General features: G+C 43.3%; 1 protein-coding gene across 2 annotated transcripts; it reads right to left on the reverse strand.

Annotated features, from left to right (window-relative positions):
- Nucleotides 1–1,138: 1,138 nt before the first annotated feature.
- On the reverse strand, nt 1,139–17,639 carry Nudt9 (nudix hydrolase 9). 2 transcript variants are annotated; one of them, XM_051198167.1, is made up of 8 exons: nt 17,619–17,639; nt 13,766–14,005; nt 10,969–11,064; nt 9,435–9,521; nt 6,961–7,072; nt 5,236–5,382; nt 3,944–4,028; nt 1,139–1,580 (listed from the first exon to the last, which is right to left on the reverse strand). In XM_051198167.1, the coding sequence occupies exons 2-8, from the start codon at nt 13,960–13,962 to the stop codon at nt 1,402–1,404; spliced, it is 903 nt and encodes a 300-aa protein (XP_051054124.1). In that variant the 5' UTR covers nt 13,963–14,005; nt 17,619–17,639; the 3' UTR covers nt 1,139–1,401. The 2 variants fall into 2 exon arrangements, with proteins under 2 accessions (XP_051054124.1, XP_051054123.1); XM_051198166.1 differs by lacking the exon at nt 17,619–17,639 and adding an exon at nt 17,288–17,459.
- Nucleotides 17,640–20,903: the final 3,264 nt, after the last annotated feature.

Consider the following 20,903-nt stretch of genomic DNA (forward strand, 5'->3'; position numbering starts at 1 on the left):
CATCTGTGTGGATTTCAGTTCAAGTGTTAGTGACTGCTCAAGTTTCCTGAGAGCCTTTGAAAGCACCTTGGTCTCGGTCTCAGTGCTGGAAAGTGGTATTCTCTCCAAGCCAGGTTCACCCAGCATCTCCTGAGCAGCCATCCTTGCTCAAATGCACATGACACACCCTCAGGCCAGACATTACTAGGCCGTTACAAATAACATGGCAAATAACAAGGCAAAGGTTCACCTTGAAATCAAACATTTCAGAGCTCCTCAGCAGACTTTGTCACACAATAAAGGCTGCAACCAGCTCAATTCTGGCCTACCACCACAAGGTGCTGACAACATATCCCCACCCCCTTTGTCTTACCTTCTAGCTAGAGCAATCCTTATTCTCAATCCCCTGAAGACAAAGCTATCATACCCCCTTTCCCAACACCCAAGTCTTCACAGGTCCCACTAGAATTCAAATTTAATGAAGCAAGCATGAGCCTCTTATTCAGGCTGACTGAACTTGCCAAAGGCCAGCCCTGGCTAGCATGTGACACCCGGGTTCAGGGGAGTGAGATGTTGGTGGGGTCCATTACTTCTTTTGGAGGGACCCCACCAATACATTCTCTCCTTCATCTGGGATTTATAACATTAGGCGAGCATTTCTAAGAAAAACTACTTTAATCCTTAATATTATCCTTCTGTCAAAACCCACAAAAGCTCCTTCCTGACCCCACCTAGTTAGTTCCCTTCTATGTCTAAGAATATCTCTAGAAATTAATAATTTACCTGGGCATAGTTTTAAATTTTTAATATTCCAAAAATGAGAAATATGAACTTTTATTCTCTGACTTTGACCTTTGACCACAAGAACAACTGAGACACAGTAAGGCTCTGCCTCTAAATAAATACATAAATGCAATAAGAGAAATTCTATTGTAAAATTGGTAACTCTGGCTGCAGAGATGGTTGAGCAGTTAAGAGCACTGGTTGCTTTTCCAGGACAGGGGTTTGATTCCCAGCACAAGCATGGAGGCTCACAGCCACCTGTAAACCCAGTTCCGGGGACTCCGATGCCCTCGTCTGCCTTCCTCAGGTACCCTCCAAAAGAAGTCTAGCTCAACGGGCAGTGGGGGAAGCTAACAATAAGAACTAGAAACACAAGTCACCACCAGTTGGGTTTTATTTTATTGTAACTGCAATTCTGCAAAGAACATTTGTTATTTAAATTTGTTCAGACATGCTTTTGTTCACATATATAAAATCTGTTGAGTTGTAATCCTTTCAGAAGAGAATTCAGGGTTCCACTTCATTGTACTGGCTCATTTTACCTTGTTGCAAACATTTCCATGTGTCCTCTGCAGAGCATAAGTTGTGTGTCCCTGCGTCTGCAGTGCTCCTAGATGGCCCCTGGCTTACAGGGGCGTGCTATAGGCCATGGCTGTCAGCAGCAGGATCCTCACTCCAGTGAGCATCTCGTTTCTCTGCCACGAGTTTGATGAACTGAGAGTGGCTAGCATAGAGCTTGAGCTGGTCGCTGATGTCAACCCACTTCACCTTCCCAGCATCATCTCCAGCCTCCAGGGTGAGATTGTCCATTGTTTCCCCTAGTTACCATAGAAACAGCACCCAAAAAAGGGAAATTCTTTTACTCTGCTTTTTTTTTTCTCAATGTAATTCTGTACTTTGAAATAATCTTACTAAAAATAAGAATAAATCATTGTTATTAGGTAGCCAAAGAATTAAAAACCAGAGTATTCCAAAAATGCCTGAATTTTAACTGATTAAATATTACATGAAAACTTTTCTCTTTAAAGACTATTCTCCTTGAGAGAGATACCATGCTATATGAAAGCCTAGAAGGACTGAGCAGTCTAAGGGACCTCAAACAGTGGAACCAGGATGTATTCCTGATGCACAAAAGGACCTTGCAGACACATCCCCCATGGAGGGATACTGCCTTAATCTAGAGAGAGGAGAGAAGTCCTAGTCCCTACTTCAAACAACTTGACAGATTTGCATGACCCCACCTGGATGACATTGCCCTACATGTGGAATTGGGGGGGGGGGGATGGGAGGGGAGGGTGGTCAAGGTGCATGTGAGGGGGGAGAGAGGGTAAGAGGGATGGAGGGAGGGATGGAGGGAGGGAGAACTGGGATTGACATGTAAAATAAAAAAAAAAAAATTCCAGAAGGATTATAGAGCTAAATATTAAAAAAAAAACCTGAAAAGCAAATTTATACCTCATTTTGTAGTCTTAAATTATATAATCGAAAGCCAAACAAGGAACTAGAATACCGTATATCATATATTTATAATTGTTTTTATACATGTATAAATTCCATCGCAGGGGTCACCTAAGATCATCAGAAAACAGAATTTACACTACAATTCATAGCAGTAGCATAATTACAGTGTTGGAATAGCAACAAAAATAGTTTTATAGTTGGGGTGTGGAAGGACTGCAGCGTCGGGAAGGTTGAGAACTGCTAACTTAAAGTGTCGCATTACCTCAGGACACTCGCAGCATGCTGTGTTTTGTCTGAACTAATAACACCTAGACTTCTTTTACTCTTCTGATCATTTGATTAATATTTAAATCCATACAGAGTTTGGCAGCCACCTCCCCCACTCCTAAGAGAAGGAAGCTAAACTGAAAGCAAACAGTTCTCGGATCCACCCCCTCAGGTAGGAAATCCTCCATCTCAGCAGCCAGTCTGGAACACACTGTTTACCTCCTTCCTGTACAATTATTTTACCAACAAGGGGTTCCATTGTGGACACACCTTAGACCTTACCAGGAAGTCTATTCCAGATGCCCACAGAAGCGAGGAAGACAAATCAGTAAGACTGAGGACAGAGGCCTAGTGCCCACAGGTTTACTTGCCTTAATTCCTTTTGTTAGATAAACCACGGCCAGTCTATATCAGCAAACACCAGAGCCAAAGACTGGGAATTTATGAGCAGAGTTTTCTTTTTACAGAGAAAGAAAGACCCACTTTCCATCTTTGGAGAAAAGGCCATTTGTTTTTAGCCTCACAAATAAATAATGGATCTTGTACAGTTAAACTAGAAACCCCATAATAAACCCCATTTGCACATGCCTTCTAAGTTCTCCTACTTAGGGATGAACTCTGCATGGTCTAGTTGGAACTGCCACAAAGAGATGGGAATTATGCTGGAGTTCCCCAAGGTCAAGTAAAGGCAGAGTGAAAGGAGACCTCCCAGTCTGCACTACTGGTCCAAGGACAAGTGATTAGCATAAGAGCAGGCAGCTCAGCAAAGAGCCAGAAGAACACGGAGTTCTCTGAACATGGCCTCATTTCATTACTCCTCAAATGAATGCCAAATGCTTAAAACACCACTCAGCTCAGCAAGAAAGGATGTTCTGAGGGGAGAGACGATGCGTAAAGATCCTAAGTCATTCTAAGGACAGAAAGCTCCCTCCTCTTCTGTAATAACAGACTGTCTCTCCCATAAGTGCTAAGACACACAGATGAGGAAACACACTCACTCAACAACACATCTTTACTAAAAAACATCAGTCCCTGGGCTGCTGCACCAGGACAGCGATGCCTCACACAGCAAGATAAATGTAAATGCCATTTATTAGCTCATTGACAAACTGCCCCACCCAAATTCCCACTTGTTTACACAAATTTAATTATAGTTTAATAATTGTACTAAATAATTGCTGGCTTTAAATTGCATTGTTTTAGCCTATAAATCCAACTTCACATGCCATCAACAGATTAAGGATGTTTCAGTCACTGCTGATAAACTTGGCAGGCTTTGCTCTAAGCTTTCATTAAATACTAACAACTTCCCTGGCAGATGAGCACAACCCTAAACTCAATAGTTAATGGGTTTAAAAAGCTAAGATACTCTAGATGTAATGGCATCCTAGTGGACATCTTGGCTCCAGCTGGTCAACTATAGTCAGTGGAACCCAGTTAAGGCTAAAATCACCTGTTTCATCATGGTAGTTCACAGCTTCTGTCTCCATCCATGCATTGTCAGTGTTCCGAGGGTCGTCAACATACCCCTTATATATCTATTATAAAAGGGGATGGAAAAACAATGGTCTAGGGTGAGACAGGAGAGAGTAGGAGGTAGACTAATATGTATAAACACCCTGATGCACACTTAACACTAATGAACTGGACATTTTAAAATAGTTAAGATTGTATGTTATGTTACATGATTTTACCCTCCAAAAAAGGCTTACAAAGGAATGTGAATAGCACAGAACCTTTACCATAGCTTCACAGACTTGTATTATATTTCTCAGGGGATGGTATTCACTTTTCATGCAGCTTTAAATTTCACAAAAACCTCAGCACCACAGAATCTGAGAGGGATTGGGGGGTGTAGCTCAGTGGTGGGATATACTTAGTGTCCTGGAGGCCCCAAGCTCCACAGCACCAAAGGATAAACTAAGAGATGTCAATATGGGTCATGTCTATAATATAAGTATTTTCTGTTTAAATAATTTCTGTGATTATTATTTCATATATTGAAGGGTTATATTGATAACCTAGGAAACAGAGAGGAACCTAAAAATTGAAATTTGAAGATAATTAGTAACAGAAAAAAGTTAGATCCAGTCATCCAGCAAAAACAGAATAAGATGATCCACACAGCACATATAACAAACAGGAATCCCCCTCAGGAGGCCAAGGGAAGCAATTAGGAGACCCGGCACAGGGTTGGACAGAGCTCAGTCAGCAAGGTGAATGCTGGGTAAACAAAGGAGACCCATGGATCCCTGGGGCTTGTTGACCTGAGGTACAAGTTACAACCCTTAAAAAAAAAAAATTAAGAGATCCCAATTCTGGAACAAAATCAAAGAATGAGAGTCAAAAAGAAAAGAAAATCTATCATTTCATTATGGATGCCCAAATGCTTTCTGTGGTATTTTCTTTTAGTTACACAGAGTATATAGACAAAATAGGCATAAAATTTAAATAGTTTGCAATACAACCCCTCCCACACCCATAGAAACATCTTGTAAAAACAAATCTAAGACATAAAGGGCCTTTCACAACAATTAAATTCATATAAACAAACAGACCTGTTTAATGAATTCTCAGTATGTGAGAAAACAGCTTATTTGTCACACGAGTCCCGCCCTCAGCTGAAGAAAAGTCAGATGGGGAAAAGCAGTAAATGATGAGCTGAGCTCAGTCTGCCTGGTGAGCAGTTCCAGACCCTGCTGGCCGTTCACTCACTTGGACCTGGGCCTCCCAGCCACCCCTTACCACAAGGTGCTCCTGGCTGAAGAGCGCGTGTAGCTTCTTCTCTATCTCCCTCTTCTCAGCACTGGACTTCTGTAGCGAGTTCAGGGCTTCCTCACCGAACTCCCTCTTCAGAGTGGCACTGATCTTCTCCCCAGGGTCCACCATCCCCTACGGTGACATGTTTTAACAAGTAGTGAGAAATCTTTCTACACCGATTTACTGACTGGCACAATAGACATGCACTTACTGTTTGTTGTTCTCCCCACCCCAACCCTGAAAGAACCAGAAGCAGCCAAGAGAGGCATGGCATGCACTGGGTCATAGTGATTGCCCCAGGATCAGGCTATGGCAAACTGTGCCAGGCAAACTCATTTCTTGATATGTTCCAACTCAAACTACAAGGCCTGGAGCCAAGGAAACAGCACAATGAGTCTCCACACTTTGGAGTCTGCCCCAGTCACAGAGCAATGACTTCCCACACTATGGAGTTGTTCCAGCCACAGTGGCTTCTTCGGCATTTACAGAACAGGACCATCTGAGAACTGATGCACCTGTCATTTGCTTTGTCCAAAATGTTTCTCCACAGAAACTATTCATTCATTTCCTTCCTAATGTCATTTAAATGTCACCTTCCCCAAAGGCCTTCTCTAGCTAGAATTGCAATTTCTCAATCACTTTTTGCTTCCTGTCCTGCTCTAGTTTTTCTTGTATCATCTACTGACTCAAGAATGTATCAATGACAACAGCTGCTTCCTTGATCAGATTTCAAATAACAATAAAAATGTAATGCCCTACAATGAAATCATTCTTTTGTCACACACTTAGCATGAGCAATCTGGCTTGGATCCATCAGCTACAGTCTGTAATTCCATTCCACTACAAAGAAAAACATATTCTTACCGATGGTAGTATGTTCATAAAAACATTTCTTCACTCAAGCTACCTCTAGCTCACAACAAGACATAAACTACAAAGCCTCTACCACATATATGATACATACGTTAATATGTATCTTCAAATATAGCAATGGCACAAAGTCAATATGGGCTACAAGTACACCCTTCCTGATGGTGATATGGAACTTCAGGGAAAGTTTGTAACAAGTGGTATCTTTTTATTATACTTAAAATCTTTAAGAATCCAATAAGACTAAAAATAAATAATTGAGTTTAGAGTAGGGGATTGAGATGGACCTTACATAAGTGCTGATCACATGCCAAATAGTCATTGACTATCTCTCCAAGGTAACTAGGGCTACCGTCATTTTAATAATGAGGGCCTGGCCTCCATCACCCGGGACTCCATCATCCTGGATTCCATCATCCTGGACCCCATCACCCAGGACTCCATCACCCTGGACTTCATCATCCTGGACCCCATCACCCAGGACTCCATCACCCTGGACTCCATCACCCTGGAACCCATCATCACCCTGGACTCCATCATCACCCTGGACTCCATTATCACCCTGACCTCCATCATCACCCTGGGCCCCATCATCACCCTGGACTCCATCACCCAGCAGCAGGTACACAGGGCAGAACATAAGCCTCCATCTAGCCAAAAGTTCACGTTCTTCCCAGAGACACTACAATTGTACCTGAATCCTAAAGGCTTATATCACTCTAAACTTGGTGACAAAAGACTGTGGTGAGATGTGAAGGAGTAGCCTCCTCACACAGGGGCTTCACGGTGAGCTAAGCAATGAACAGTGACAGCAACAGCGGAAGGCAGAGCCATGCTTACCCCCGGGATTGCCCACTCTCCACAGTCTTTCCTTTTTATTGCCACAAACTGTAAGATGCATTTCCCGGAAACAGGATGTGTGATTTTATTCCCGCTGTCATCCCTTTTCCACCTATGAACAGGACAGAAGACAAGGTTCCAGCTCATACCTGTGACAACACTATTTTCTCTATAACAAAGTACCTATTTACCACAAATCAGCCAGTTTAAAGGTCTGTTTTTATTAGAAAAGTGCTATATTTAGCCTTGTTATAAACTTATAAACTAAGAGGAAGTTTACTTCACACAAGGATACTATAGTCTTTGTAAGGAAAATTTAAATTACACACAATTTTTAGTCTTTAAGTCAGTTAAAAAAATATTTAAATGCAGAACTTAATTTGAAGGAAGGGTTTTCAAAGGGATTGCATGATATTTTTCACCAAGAATCCCTCTTAGAAACTGAAGGGAAAAAACACACTTGGCAATACTTCTATTGATAACATCACCCTGGGATATTAGCAAAGCAGCCTACCCACTAGTTTCAGCTGAGGGTCAAATAGTGCTTCTCAGTCTGACACCATCTTTAGGCTGCGGGGGGAGGGAGGGGGAAGGCGGGGGTGGGAGTGGGGTGGGGTGGGGACTCTGTCCTATACTTAATTTTATGTCTTGAATAAAATTACATGGTTAGGGAATGATCGGTCTGAGCACACTTTTCTAACAACATCCTCTTTTCTGAAGACAAGCCTCCCCTCCTGGTCCTAACCAACACCCACCAACTTCAAGGCTTTTTCTAAAATTGGTCTTCTGGACAAAAACAAGAATTTTGCACTTCCAATAAAAAGTGGAAAAGCAAAGCCTATGATGGAAGTCCCACTCTAGATGAAATGTGAAAGCACACTGGTTTGGATGGGTCTGTAAATTTCTTATCTAACCCACAATCCCTCATGAAAGAGCCGGTGGTTCTAGAGTAGAGCTAAACCCCCAAAGAGACACAGGTTTCAGACTGAGGAGTACAGGAAACAGAAATAAAAGAATAATTAGTGCAGACCCAAAAATAACATAAGGAAGATACAAAGCAATAAAACATTGGTCCAAGAAACTGAACATCTAATCAAGGTCTAGCACTATAAGCAAGTGAGAGGGAGGGTGGAGCATGAAGAAGCTAAATAAGAAGCCAGTGGAGGTTCACATGCAGAGTCCTCAATCTGTGCTCTTAAGAGGTCCAGGGGACACTGTTCAGCGGGGTAATGCCACAGCCAGTTAGCACTTTACAGAGCTCACACCTACTGCCACAGAGGCATGAGGGAAACAGAATGTCTTAAAGACCAGCTAGCTAAAATGCCATTGCCATCTACCACTTGCTCTTTTTTTCTTTTACTTTTACATGTCCATACTTAATAAACTCACTCATTTGAAACTGAAGTTGTGTTGTTCATAGATCATTCTCCATCTAGACCATCCTCTGTGAAGGACAGCATCCCATGGTTCCCTTCTAAGATAAGACTGTAAACAAGTTTACCCCTTTAGACATTCGAAGCCAGGGGTAGGAGTGACTTGTCCATTCCCAAGATGCCTTCGGGGTCTTTCCTGTGACAATTCACTGAAAGCTCCTGGGTTCTTTTTAATGGCATCAAATTCTTTAACAACAGTGCCTTCCTTGGTGTTTTTATGAACAAACAAGTATACCATAAGACATTATGACATGCCACTCCAGCTGGCCCATACGTCTTATGTTCAGTAAGTCTCTTGCATCAAGAGGCTGCAACCAATGACTGTCCTGCATCATCTAGGCTTGTATAAGCATACTGTGTGACAGGCACACAGTGAGGAAATTGCCCAATGGCACATTTCTTAGAACCTGTCTCCAGTGCTGAGCAATCCAAGACTATACTTAGTTACATTTCACACTTCTTATTTTAAGTTTCCCACCTTGCCAATTATCAAAACCTTAATTCTTATACACTCTAAAGTACCTATTCAGTGCTGAAATATCTGCCAGGTGTGTCCAAACTTGTGACACTGTAACATGACTTTGTCATTTACAAAACTCATGCTTGAGAAACAGACTCTCAAGTTTAAAAAAAAAAAAAATCATCTCATGTGCTGGACCACATTCATAGCCATCACTGGGAAGTTGCAGCTCTTGGGCAGTAAGCTAGACATGCCTGGTAGATAATGCTTGGTGTATACCTACAACATAAAACTGAAGCTAAATTCACTGGATTGATTTTGAGGCTTTGAGATGGGCCTCAAATCCATAACAATCCTCCTGCTTCAGTCTCCCAGGTATGCAGATTAGGAGCATAAGCCACAATACCTAGCTAAAGCCACAGCTTCCTTCTTCCACCACATACTATATGTCACATAACATCCCACGTATGTGCATACATAGTTCTAGACCTACTTATACAAATGCACACAGGTGGAGCTAACATTTATATTTTTCTGATCACTAAACTCTTTGCTACTGGAACATCTTACTCAGTTCTTACCTGGTTATAATGGGATCTGCAGCATGATTTGGGCCCCATCTCCCCAGAAGACCCCGGCCAACCAATCCTGTCCTCCCTGCAGGATTTCTAGGAAGGGAATGGACAAAAGACCACAACAACACACAATTGAATGCATTCATTTTTTTAAAGTTTGGCTTGATACAGCATGCATGCATGTACACATGTCTGAAAGTGTGCAGGCCACTGTGTATACACATCTGAATGTGTGTGGGCAGATGTGCGTGTACATATGTGAAGGCACAAGACTGACATTCAGCCTGAAGTGTCTTTACGACAGCTCTCCAGTTTATCCAGAGCAGGCTGATCCACTAGTCTGAGGTAGCCTAGCTAGCCAGTATATCCCTAAGACACCCTGTTTCTATCCCTTTCTTGAGCCATAAGATTACAGGTAACCACCATGCTGGCTCAGCTTTTATGTGGGCTCTGGGATGCCAAACTCCTATCTTTATGTCTATACAAGAAGAGCTTAACCCACAGAGCCATCTTCCCAGCTTTGTTTTTGTTTGTTTTTTCCAGACAGGGTTTTCCTCTCTGTGTTCTGGCTGTCCTAGAAGTTGCTCTGTAGTCCAGGCTGGCCTTAAACTTACAGAGATCCTCCTGTGTCTGCCCCCCAAGTCCTAGGATTAAAAGTGTGCTCCTCCACTGTCCAACCCAGAATAAAATGTCAGCTACCCAAATCCATACTCACACCATGCTCATTAGCACACCAGCACTCACACCATGCTCATTAGCACACCAGCACTCACACCATGCTCATTAGCACACCAGCACTCACACCATGCTCATTAGCACACCAGCACTCACACCATGCTCATTACCACACAACATTCATGTCATGCTCATTACCACACCAGCATGCGTGCCCAAATACATTACTACTGTTGAAAATTAGTGACATTTTATATTGTTTTATACTAAACTCACAAACATTTGTTTAAAGTCACCTGGCCAACTAACGATATTGTTTTTTCTTCAGACTTATAGAAGGACAGGAATGGGAGATGGGCAAAAAGAGCCTTGATGTTAAAATTGCTGGGTTTTACTTGTCTTTTAAATTGAATTTGTGTGTGTGTGTGTGTGTGTGTGTGTGTGTGTGTGTGTGTATACATGCAGAGGCCAGAGAACAAGCTACAGGAGTCAATCTCTCCTTCCACCATGAGTCCCCGGGGCAGGTGCTCTGCCTTGTTGCGGAGATTTTACGCTAAGCACTCTTAACCAGCATGGTCTTACATGTTTGGATGAATCGTTACTATAAACCATTAACTCATTTAATAAATACCCATTGAAAACATAAATTTTAATCCTTTTATAAAATTATGAAACAATACATTCAAATCCGGTCTCCAGCACTAACTATGTGCAAAGTGCTAACATTCCTTCCTAATCTGTTAAATGGAACTAATAATATATGCATGCACAAGGAGTTCTGTGCATACACACACAGTTAAACTCGAATGCTAACACCTCATCTCCCTGGAGACCTTACACTAAGCCACTTCACACCAGCACCCACCTGGGTCTCCCATTTTCAATCTCATACAGTCCATTCTGGCTCTTTCTCTCTACATGCCCATCTTTTTCATTGAATTTGGGAGAAAAGTTGCTCTCACTGCAATGAGAATGACAATGCAAAACAAAATAGTGATTAAATACAGCTTAGCAATGTAACTCACTGTTACTCAAAATAAACAGTTCCTTTGAAAATTTATTAGAGTAAGTTCTGATTTACAAATCATCTTATTCAATCAAAACAGGTTCTAGGGGTGGCCGAAGACCCTTTAGCCAGAGCAGAAAAGGGTATCACATTATGAGGACTACTAACCCTTACTAACCCTCCTAAATGCACAAAATGTTTACATCATACCAGCAACTCAGAGCTGTCTGTGGGGATGATATGGTTAACTGCTGGCTCCTACAGGATTCCAAATGAAAGATTCCCTCTGAACAATGTGATCTCTCTACTGCTTCAATGTAACTTTAATTACCTTAATTTAATGCATATTGACTAATACTGTCAAATATTCACATATTATCAAAATTCACAAAGGGTGAATTCATCCCATCAACTATACGATAAATATGATGCATATTAAAAATAGCCATAATGCTGGAGATCTTAACCTGAATTGCACTTGCACACTTCAGAAATGTGCACTGGTTACATTTTATGTCATGCCTCAACAGAAACGTTTTATAATAAACAGTATGTAAAATCTTGCAAATAAATTAAAACAAGACAAAATTAACCAGACCCAGAATCCATACAATTCAATAGCCTGCTATACAGTTAGCATAGGCATTCAGAACAGAGGCTATAAAGTTCTGCATTACATTTTATACTTTCTGTATCAAACATATTCCTTAGTGCTATCATGTAAGTACTATAAACCAAACCCAAGTCCTCTGTAAGAGCAACAAGTACTCTTACAATTTGCTTACTGAGCTCCCTCTCTAGTTCCTGAAAGCTTTTTAAAAATAAAATGGTTCTACTTCTGTATTATATTTATCATTAAAAGAAACATAAAGAGAGAAAAATGGGGAAGATGGCACTGGAAAGGCACAAGGCTTTGGTGACATATGAGAACTAATTCTAGATATCTACTGTCCAGCCCAGCGACCACAGCTAATACTGTGCTGTAACCCTGAAACTTGTTGAAGACAGTCCTCAATTGCTCTCGCCACAAAACAAAGTATAAGAGACAGCAATGGCTATGTTAACTGGCTTTACTCTGGTAATCATTTCACGACATATGCATGAATCAAACTGCTGAGCTCTGTATCTTAAATACATATAATTGTTGTCGATTATAGCTTGCCAAAGCTGGAAAGGGAATATAATCATTATGGTGATATATTATTTATGATTTATTAAAGCCTGCCTAAGGATTCAGAAAGCAAAGCCAGCTTCAAGCTGTAGAGATCAAGCAATGGTGATACACAACTTTAATCCCAGAACTCAGGATTAAGAGGTAGGTAGATCTCTGAGTCCAAGACACCTTGGGCTACCAGAAAATGAATCCGAGCTCACAGCTTTAATCCCAGAATTTGAGAGCTATAAAAAGTAGAGGCATTCAGTCTGACAGTGAGTCTCTAGCTGTGTTGAGGAGAGCATAGCAGTCTGAGTGAATCTAAGGAGCAGTGAAGTAGGGAGCAGTCTGAGGATCACCCCTTTGGTCTGAGCTGAGGTAGAGTAAGAGCTAGTGGTCGGCTGCTTTGCTTTTCTGATCTTCAGCTTGACACTTAAACCCCAATATCTGTCTCTGGGTCCTCTTATTTAATTGTGTTACAAATCATAAAACATGAATCAACCCAGCACTTCCAGGAAACAAAGCACTCTTCTATTTTTTCGTACTCATCATCTGTTTTTGGCTATCTGGAAAAATGTCTGCCAAATATTTTCACAACCTCAAACACCAGCCTAGCTCTGCTGGAACAACAAAGGGTGTACAACTGTTAACCCAACTACCACATGCAAAAACAGATACTACCTGCTGTTATCATTACAAACCGAACAGTAGCTGTTTCAAACTAAAACAGATTTGCCTATTAGGAGAGATCGTCACAAAACTTAGAGTAAACAAACATGGACTGTTTGGTTTGGGCAAATTCAAGGAAAGGTAGAAACTGACATGTAACAATACCCAGTATAAGGATTCAGGCATTACGCTGGCCTGCCCTTGTCACCTGGCAGAATGCACTCAGGCAGTACTCTAGTCAGCCCAGGGTTCCATGAGCACTAGTCTGCAGGCAGGTGCAAAGGACTCCTTTAAAAGTCATACCCCTGCCCACTTTCCTCTCTTTTGCTTTCTCTTTTCCTCTCTCTTTTCCTCCCTTTTGTGCTCTCTCTCTCTCTCTCTCTCTCTCTCTCTCTCTCTCTCTCTCTCTCTCCTGCTTTCAGTTGGCCACCAGCTACCTCCCTCTTTTCTCCCTCTCTTCCTCCCCCCTCTCTCCTCTTCTGTTCCCGGTGCCTCTATGTCTCTTCCCTTCTCCCTCACTCCCCTTTCTAAATAAACTCATTTAAGCTCTATCTGCCTGGTGTGTTATTCCCTCCTCCTCCAGCCCTGGTCACCCTCACCTGCTATGCAACCTGCTATGCTCTCCCACATGGTCCCTTACCTTGGGAACCCACTCACTTGGAATCCTCACCCAGGACCACTCACCCCCACCCCTTCCCAGCTTTTATTCTTATAACTGTAGCTAAAGAACAACACCCAAGATGGATAAAAATGGTTTCTCTAGGGACAAATGATAACTTACAATACATGATCTGAAGCTGTCTTACAACCTGCTGACACCACCTTATCCCTCACCTGATCTGAGGATCTGCCCATCTGGGGCCAGCCAGGACAGAGACTGCTGTATACTCCACCGGGTTGTAGTCTTGCCACTCAACAAGCCAGCCCACCTTCTCATTAGGAACCTGACTTCGTTCAACTTTTGAACCTGGGTAAGGAGATGTCCGAGCCTTGTTGTGGGAATTCTCTTTGGCACCATTAGAACCAGACATGATGTTGGTGTTAAGGTGAAATCCACAGGATGGAAACGAGTTTCTGAGGAGAAGGAAAACATCTTATAAACATTCCAAAAGCATTTGAATTAAAGACCCTAGTTCAAATATTCCCAAAACATTTTTTCAATTTCAAAAACTTTTAAAAATTGGGGCTGAAGAGATTGGTGACTCGGGGGTTAAAAGTGTGTATTGTTCTTCCAGAGGACCCAATTGTTAATCTAACAATTTAGCCAGACAGCACACAACCACCTATAACTCCAGGGTATGCAAGGCCTCTGATCTCTGAGGGCACCTGTATTCACATACATACATACATACATACACACACACACACACACACACACACAGGCACACACCGCATGCACACAGGCACACACCGCATGCACACACAAACTAGTTAATCTTATGACTATTGCCTATTGACTGCAATTGTTATAGCTGAAGAAACAAAGGGTGAACTTTTTAGTTTTGTGTTCCTTTAGGATGGGGGTGTGGAGTGCTATGAGAACTCAGTCATGAGTAAAATTTATAAATAAATTTGCAAAAAAAAAAAAGTAAAAAGGATGTGTTCAAGTTTTTGCACAAGTTATCTAACCAGATTCCAGGTTTATGTTTTTAAAAAGGAAAGTCAACAGAGTTGTCCTCTATTTTGAAATGAAAGATGTTTCAGGTATGGGAATAGGACAAGAAAAAAAATATTCATTGTTTTATTCTATCCTAACCAAGTACCAAAACTATTAAAGTAATCTGAGATGCTCTGTTCCCTGATTTAGGGAGGGCTAAGCAAGCAGAGTTGTGCCAACATGCTCCCCACTCTCAGGAAACTTACAGGCCTGACTGCTCACTTTCCTAAGTATCATAGCTGGAGAGACACTTCTGCTAAGAACAGCAACTACCCAATCACTGAGGACTAGATTTCAGGTACCAGTACTCATCTAATAAGCCAGGCATCCCATACATACCTGTGACCTTGGGGTGGGGTGGAGGGTATCAGAGGCAGGAGGAGCCAGACCAGAAAAACAAAACAAAACAAAACAAAACAAAACAAAACAAAAAAAACACAAGCCCCAGGTTCAGAGAGAGAGAGTCTTCCTCAAAGGAAGAGGGAAGAGGCAAACAGTGAGTGATAAGGCACCCACTATCACCTTCTGGGCCGCACACAGGTGCAGACACACACACACACACACACACAGAGAGAGAGAGAGAGAGCACCCATAAATATTTTTAAATAAATATGGAAATAAAATTGGACTATGTATCTTCCCTACAGAGAAGTGCTAATCCCCTTTACATCTGCTCTCCAGTGTGAGAACAGTGACAGCTACCAGAACAAGAACACTTACTATATACATTTACAGACCTAAATCTTCTTTATTGAATGATAGGTCTATACAAGAAATATTTGCCCTAACAAATGGGAATTAGGCAACTAACAAAAAGCATCTTAGAAAGCAGAGGCCAGGTCCTAAGACTAGTGATAAAAGAAATTCAGTTGTGGCATGAGCTCTGAACTGTTCCAAGTGATGGAATTCTGCTCACTCACATGACTCTCAGAAGCTGTTTTGGAAATAAGTCCAATAAAAGACTAGGGTGAGCCTAGTAAGTTAGCTGAGGTCACACCCTCACAGCAGAGTCAGAATCCAGGCCTCACAGAGCTGGGCCACGCCCCTAAAGAAAGTTATAGTCACAAACCTCTTGATGATAACTGCTCTTGTTTGCAACATTGGATTAGCAGGCACTCAATATATACTTGCTGACGTAGCTTTGGGCTTTTCTTCTAAATATGGAGTTTCAGTTCTGGATATTTAAGAGTTCCCTTTCCCCATCTTACTAAAATAAAGAATAAACACCAAGAAACTTAACAAGGTCCTGGTATAACAATAATGAAAGTGGAGTTAGTGACTTCCAGAGAGCTGGGTTTCTCCCTCGGCAAACCCCACTGAAGAAGACCAGATGTATAGAAAGAAGTTCATTCACAAAGGGACACTCTGATTAAGGGGTTTTAATCACTGTCAGGAAGACAGAAAATGGATGGAACCGTGGGGTCTACAAACCACAGAAGTCATTCTGTTTTCAAAAGAAAAAGGAAGATGCCACTCCAATAAGCAGAGCCCTTTGAAACTTCAAACTTGGTCTTATAAGTTGGCCAGGAACCAAGGATTAACCTCTTTCCTCTGCATAAGCCTCCAGCACAAAGTCAGGTTTGAAGTGTGGGTGTGGCGATATCTTGCTTGTACAAATAAAAACCTGTCTGAAGATCAGAGGATGGAGCTTGCCACTAGCTTACCACAGAGGCCTAGCATATCTGACAGACTGTTCTGTGACACAGGATACCCTGAAGGACTGGACCACCTTCTCATGCCAAGGTTTGCAGTCACTCTTTTGGTGTCCTGTTTGTCCAATTGATCCTGCTTGGCAGCCAGCTGTTTCTGTCAATTCTCACATTTTTTGGAAGTCGTTTGCTTACACTTCCTGCTTACTCAGTTAATATTATCTCCTCGGGTCTCTGAGGGAGTTGAAAACTAGATAGCATAGTTATAGTTTTCTTTGTTTACCAGATCAGAGAAGAAACTCACTAGAGAGGTGTAAAGTGTAAAAGGTTGAGAGACATTAAAAGATAATGTGATAATGCAAATTAGAATCAAGAAAGAATAGATAATGGCATATTTTCTCTGAATTTGTCAAATGTTAATGGACTAGATATTGCTAAAGTACTTATTGCCTGTATATATTATATATATTGTATATACTTTTTCTTATATTAACTATAACCTTTTTATTTTTAGACAAAAGCGGGGGATATGTGGTGATATCTTGCTTGTACAAATAAAGTCTGTCTGAAGGCCAGCGTTTTAAGGAGGCGAGGGTCAGGCCCACTGCTACAGACACTAGTGTTGGAGAGCTTAACAGAACCAGGCTTACAAACTTTCCAAGTCACTGGGAAAGAATGTCGCGGCCGCTTTGCCCAGCAGAGAGAAAGAGCGAGGTTTCCCCGACGTACGTGAGCACACACTTAAACTTCCAGTCCATCAATGGAACCAGAAGCCAAGCCAATCGCCTTCGGGCGCACAGCAAGCAACCTCTGCTATCTATGTTTCCCATGCGGGCATTTAGTATTACCCCGACTCGGGGTAACTCACAACAAATGCTCTTCCGACTCTCTGGCGATGTGCGGATTAGCGGTGGCAGATTTAAAATTCAGAGGTCGAGAAAGCGCCTGGCTATTAGCTTTCCAAGCCCCAGTACGCGGGCAAAGCCTACAGAACCTTCAGTACAGGCAGGCGGGGGTCGCGGTCCGCCCGAGGTCCGGGAAACGGGGTACCTGGACTCGGGGATGCCGCGGCAGCCTGAGGACCGGACAGTCACGGACGCGAGGGCCACTGACAGCGACACTGTGGCTACCGCCTGCCCCAGGGAGCGGCCGGCCATCGGCGCCTGGCCTGGCGGGCGGCCGGCTCGGGGTGTGCCGCAACGGGGCCTGGAGTCGAGCCCCGCAGCTAGCGAGCTCCGATCCGGAAGCAGCGGGCACTAGGACCCGGCCGCGCTGGCCCCGAGCGGGACGCAGACGCCCACTCGAGCCGCGTCCACGGCGCCCGCAGCCACACGACGCGCCCGCCGCACGACGGCGCTTTACGACGGTGCCGCAAACGAACCTGCGTGCCGGGCCTACGCGTCTGCGCAGGCGCACTGAAGGCAGCAGCTGGGCTGGGCTGGGCGCGGGGAGCGGGGAGCGGCGCACTGAGGGCCCGAGCGGAAGGGACGGGGAGGTGAGAAGAGGCGAGGCGGACACACGTGTTTCCGGGAGAGGAGGGCCGCGCGGGGTCACGTGAGCGGCACGAGGTAATGAGAGGACGCAGGGACGCAGGGCGGCGCGGTGGCGGTTCCCGAAACGCTGTGGTCCTCTCGGTGTGGCAACTCGCAGTTTCCGTTTTTTTCCCCGCCGGTCACGTGGGGCGCCCCGGTCACGTGACCTCTGGCCCGCGTCTGAGCCCTCTCCCACGCCGCCGTGCGTGGTGGTGGCATTTCCCGTGAGACCCGCACTCACGGGACAATGAACTGCACAATGAACTAAGCGTCTGCACAATGAACTAAGCGGTGAACCGGGGGCCAGAGTTAGTTAGGTCGCGGGTTGTGAAACCCGGTGTGCAGAGCAGTTTGCGTTCCGGCTTTCGAAGCCTTCGTCTGCTGATCACACAGACCTGAAAGCTCTAAGTGTGTACCCAGCTTCAGCCTCCGCGCTGTGGAAGCACACCGCACACCGTAAGGTGTTGGCAGTTTTTAAAGCCTGCATGGCTCTCAGAGTGGAACAACCACGAGAAACTTGACTCTGCTGTAATACGGCTTACAGCACTTTAGGGTGCTGTCCTTGGGGTTGTACTAAACCCCTAATGCCCATTTGGATACAATCAAAGAATAGGATATTTACTTTTTTGTTTGTTTGTTTGTTTTAATACCCCTAGCCCAAACCTGGTCACGTATGGGAAAGTGGTGAAGCAAAGTAGAGATTATAGTTCAATATTCCTTCCCTGCACTTTGGACTGCAAGCCTGGCACCTAACATTTTTCTGGAGCTGTCTCTCTGAGGTGCGAGCATTCAGGAAGATAATTCACCTTGGGCTCCAGTCCCTGTGAGAGATGGTTGTCTTACTTCTACTTGGTCCCCTGCCTCCTGTCATATGTTTATTTCTCTGCTTGACAAGTGGCTTGGTCACAGATATCAACACTCACCAACACTTTAAATCTTTTAGCACTGTTCCCCAGCCTTTGCACATCTCCACTATTTTGTTTCATGTAAATAGAATCCAGTTCCTAATGCAGGAACTTACAGCAGCAGTAATCAATAAAACTTCCTTGTGTCTTTAACTAGTACCCTCATATGGGCTTGTCTTTTTAAGATTTATTTACTTTTATGTGTATAGGTGTTTTGCCTGAAGGTCTGTGCATCCCAAGTGTGTAGTGCCCACACAAGCCAGAAGAAGGCTTTGGGTTCCTCAGGACTAGAATTAAAGACAATTGTAAGCCACCTTGTAGGTGGTAGGAATTGAACCCAGGACCTCTGGAAAAGCAGCCAGTGCTTTAAACCACTGAGCCATCTCTGTAGCTCAGGCGTTATTTTGACAGTTCTTTCAGACAGTATTTTTCTTAAAATATTGTTGACATTAAAAAAAAAAAAAAACATAGCTCTCAGCCAGGCATTGGTGGCATATGCTTTTAATCCCAGTACTTAGGAGGCAGAGGCAGGTGGATCTCTGTGAGTTCGAGGCCAGCCTGATCAACAGAGCTAGTTCCAGGACAGGCTCCAAGCAATACAGAGAAACCCTGTCTCGGAAAAACAAAAACAAAATGTAGTTCTCAATTCAAAGGGTCGAAGAGTTTCTTCTGGAGCAAAATGTGAATGCCTATGGCCCCAGGAATACAGATTTAGATTACCCCAAATATCGTGTTCCTAGGTGGTAACAATTTCATTAAGTTTCTCTAGCAATAGAATAAAGAAAATCCCAAATCAAGACATGTTATGATACATTAGTGGAAACATCTGGTAGGCCCCAGCATATCAGTGAAATCTCTGATGTGGGCTTCAGATGTTATATGGTCTTTGGGATGGGGTCTGTCTGTGTGATAAAATGGGATTTATATAATAGTCATGATATGGGCAGTAAATAGCTATTTAGATAGATAACCCAAAATAATTTGACTCTGGACCTGCAGCATTCCAACTCTTCACAGTTGTGGGCTCTGCATCAGTTAACCATCCTTGTAGAATATCAATGTAGTTCAATGTACATTTGAAAGCAGATCCTAGTAGCTTATGAATGTAAATTCCAGCTCCCAGAAAACTGGGCAGAAGGATCAGAAGTTCAAAACCAGCCTGGACAACATAGCAAAACCTTATCAAAAAAAAATGTGTATTTAAAAAATAAATGTCAAACAGGGCAAGGTAGTGCACACCTTTAATTCCAGCACTCAAGAGGCAGAGGTAGATGGATCTCTGCAAGTTTGAGACCAGCCTGGTCTACTTAGGGAGTTCCAGGACTGCCAGAGCTATAGAGATCCTGTCTTCCAAAGGTTTACTTTCTTATAGAGGGACATGAATAATAAGAAGCTAGTAACATTAGACCAGGGGAGTGCTGAGTGACTGGGGATGTAGCTAAATTCTTAAGAGTGCTTACTTACCATGCACAAGGCCCAGAGGGTTTATGGTGGTAATCTCATAATCCCAGCACTCCTGAGGCAGGAGTATCAGAACTTCAAGATCATCATTCGCCTCAAGAAAGGAGGATGGAAAGGAAAGGAAGGGGAGGAGGGGGAGAAAAGTGGTGGGGTGCGGAATAAATCTGTGGGTGAGAGTTACTAGTTGAGAAAGGAGTCACTTTCCATTGTGATAAAGCTGTCCTGAGCTGGTCACAGTTGAGCAGAGATGGACATGTGAAGCTGTTGGCCACTGGACAAGAGAAGAACAGTCCATTTAAGAGAGCTGTAAACTAAATACGGTCTGGGAGAGGAAAGAGCTTGCCCACTAACAACAGAAGGCCAACGGAAGCATTGTAAGCAGGGATTAATAATTGCAGTGAGCTTTGTCTTTCTTTCCTCTGTGGTTCCTGTGGGAAATAACTACTTTAAGATGTAACCTCTACATGCCCTTCTGTGGTCAGTGAGATTAAGATGTATGTTTGCTGTGTGGGTCTTGTAAAAACCTGCTGTCTCCCTGGTGAAAGGGTCTGACTGGCTTCACGTGTGCATCCCATCTCCATACTTCATCCCTGCTGGGAAGGAGGGCAATTCCCCTAAAAATGGAGCAGCTATCTGACTACCCTGTTGAAAGCTGTGCCAAGTAAGAGAAGGAAATTGAGACTTTAATGGGTCCTGGAATATATACATCAGGCCTGGACAAGCTGCTTCAGAATGAAAGAAAACAAATTTCTACTTGGCTAAACCACG

Source organism: Phodopus roborovskii, unplaced genomic scaffold (genome assembly GCF_943737965.1).
Source record: "Phodopus roborovskii unplaced genomic scaffold, PHOROB, whole genome shotgun sequence".
Lineage (NCBI taxonomy): Eukaryota > Metazoa > Chordata > Mammalia > Rodentia > Cricetidae > Phodopus > Phodopus roborovskii.

Bases quoted from the DNA above. Each gene is read 5' to 3' on its own strand.
- Nudt9 (XM_051198166.1), bottom strand. From the start codon at position 17,394: ATGGCCGGCCGCTCCCTGGGGCAGGCGGTAGCCACAGTGTCGCTGTCA. The intron at 14,006-17,287 runs GTACCCCGTTTC...CCTTCTCCTCAG, and splicing joins CGCGGCATCCCCGAGTCCAG to AAACTCGTTTCCATCCTGTG. The intron at 11,065-13,765 runs GTGAGGGATAAG...TTCTCATTGCAG, and splicing joins TGGGCAGATCCTCAGATCAG to TGAGAGCAACTTTTCTCCCA.